This window comes from Chrysochloris asiatica, unplaced genomic scaffold (genome assembly GCF_000296735.1).
Source record: "Chrysochloris asiatica unplaced genomic scaffold, ChrAsi1.0 scaffold00050, whole genome shotgun sequence".
NCBI classification, from domain to species: domain Eukaryota; kingdom Metazoa; phylum Chordata; class Mammalia; order Afrosoricida; family Chrysochloridae; genus Chrysochloris; species Chrysochloris asiatica.
The window spans coordinates 13,501,656-13,503,006 of record NW_006408568.1 but is presented as its reverse complement, the minus strand read 5'-3'; the positions used below and the strand labels follow the sequence as shown (position 1 = coordinate 13,503,006).

Here is a 1,351-nt window from a genome sequence, read left to right as displayed (position 1 = left end):
TCTTGTAGAACAACTCTGTCAATTAGCATAACATAGTACTTAATGTTCTACATCCTAGTTTGATGAGTAGCTGGGGTGTTAAAAGCTTGCAAGTGACCATGTAAGATACAACTATTGGTCTCTTCCCACTTGGAGCAAAGGAATGTAAAAAAAAAAAACCACAAAGACTCCAGGAAAAAATTAGTCCCCAGGACTAATGGCTCAATAAAACTTCAGCTTTTCCTATCCTGAGATCAGAAGAGCTAGACGGTGCCCAGCTGCCACTACCTACTGTTCTGTCCAAGAACAGAATAGAAGGTAATGGTTAGAAAGGGAGAAAAAAATGTAGAACAAAACTAAAATTCCTAAAATGTCAAGACTTTATGCTCTGATACAGACAAAGGAACCTGCAAGACTATTCCCCTAAAATACACTTTGAACTTGGAACTGAAGCTGCTCCTGATGGTTGCCTTTCACCCAAATAATAGATTAGTTTATAAAATAAACAGTATCACCTGTGAGTACTGTGTTTCTTTAAATTAATCAACTGTGTGAGTATGAAACCAAACAGTCAACATTTATCTTAAAGCAAAGATGAGACACTAAGAGGGGCAGGGACATTATATTAATGGAAACAGAATACAAGAATGGAAATAATGAGAATGTTGACACATTGTGAAAAAGGTAACCAATGTCATGGAAAAAAATTCTATAAAAATTGTTAAATGGACACCTAATTTGATATGTAAATTTTTACTTAAGACACTATGTTGTTGTTAAGTACCATCGAGGTGGTTCCAACTCAAAGCCACCCTGTACAGGGTTTCCAAGGAGTGGCTGGTGGACTTGGATCATCTACCTTGCAGTTCAAGCCAACATTGCAGTCCAGTACATTAACCCACAGCACCACACCAGGACTCCATATAATCATATACGTTAATGAAACGGAGAAGGTTACAGGGAGCATATTTGCTGGGGAAGATCTACATTTTCTCGAAAACCTAGATCTCATCTTAAATATTGAGTGAGCTCCAGATTATCACAGATCATTTGTAAAGCATATAATCCACTAGGTTTGAAGTGGTGAATTTTCTCAGTTCTGTTACTTTGGGTTTTGGTTCTAGGTGCAAGTATGAACCAGACTGCAAAGACAAGTGTGGCATCACACCCTTTATGGATGCAATTCAGTGTGGTCACGTCAACATAGCTAGACTGCTTCTTGAAAAACATAAGGTATAGAAATTGCTTGAGTTATCCCTACAAATTTTATATCATAGGAAAAGCAGAAAGCGTAGTTAGTAATTCAGACCCTGGGTTTAAATTCCAAATTGCCAATTCCACCTGTGAGACCCCTTGATCTCCTAGGCATTAG

At 37.8% G+C, this 1,351-nt stretch overlaps 1 protein-coding gene across 1 annotated transcript in view; it reads left to right on the top strand.

Annotated features, from left to right (window-relative positions):
- ANKRD16 (ankyrin repeat domain 16) overlaps positions 1-1,351 on the top strand; it is a 31,608-nt gene that overhangs the window by 17,315 nt on the left and 12,942 nt on the right. Inside the window, exon 4 of the mRNA XM_006862791.1 lies at positions 1,104-1,212. Coding sequence (XP_006862853.1) covers positions 1,104-1,212 — 109 coding nt within the window. The remainder of the gene's footprint in view (positions 1-1,103; positions 1,213-1,351) is intronic.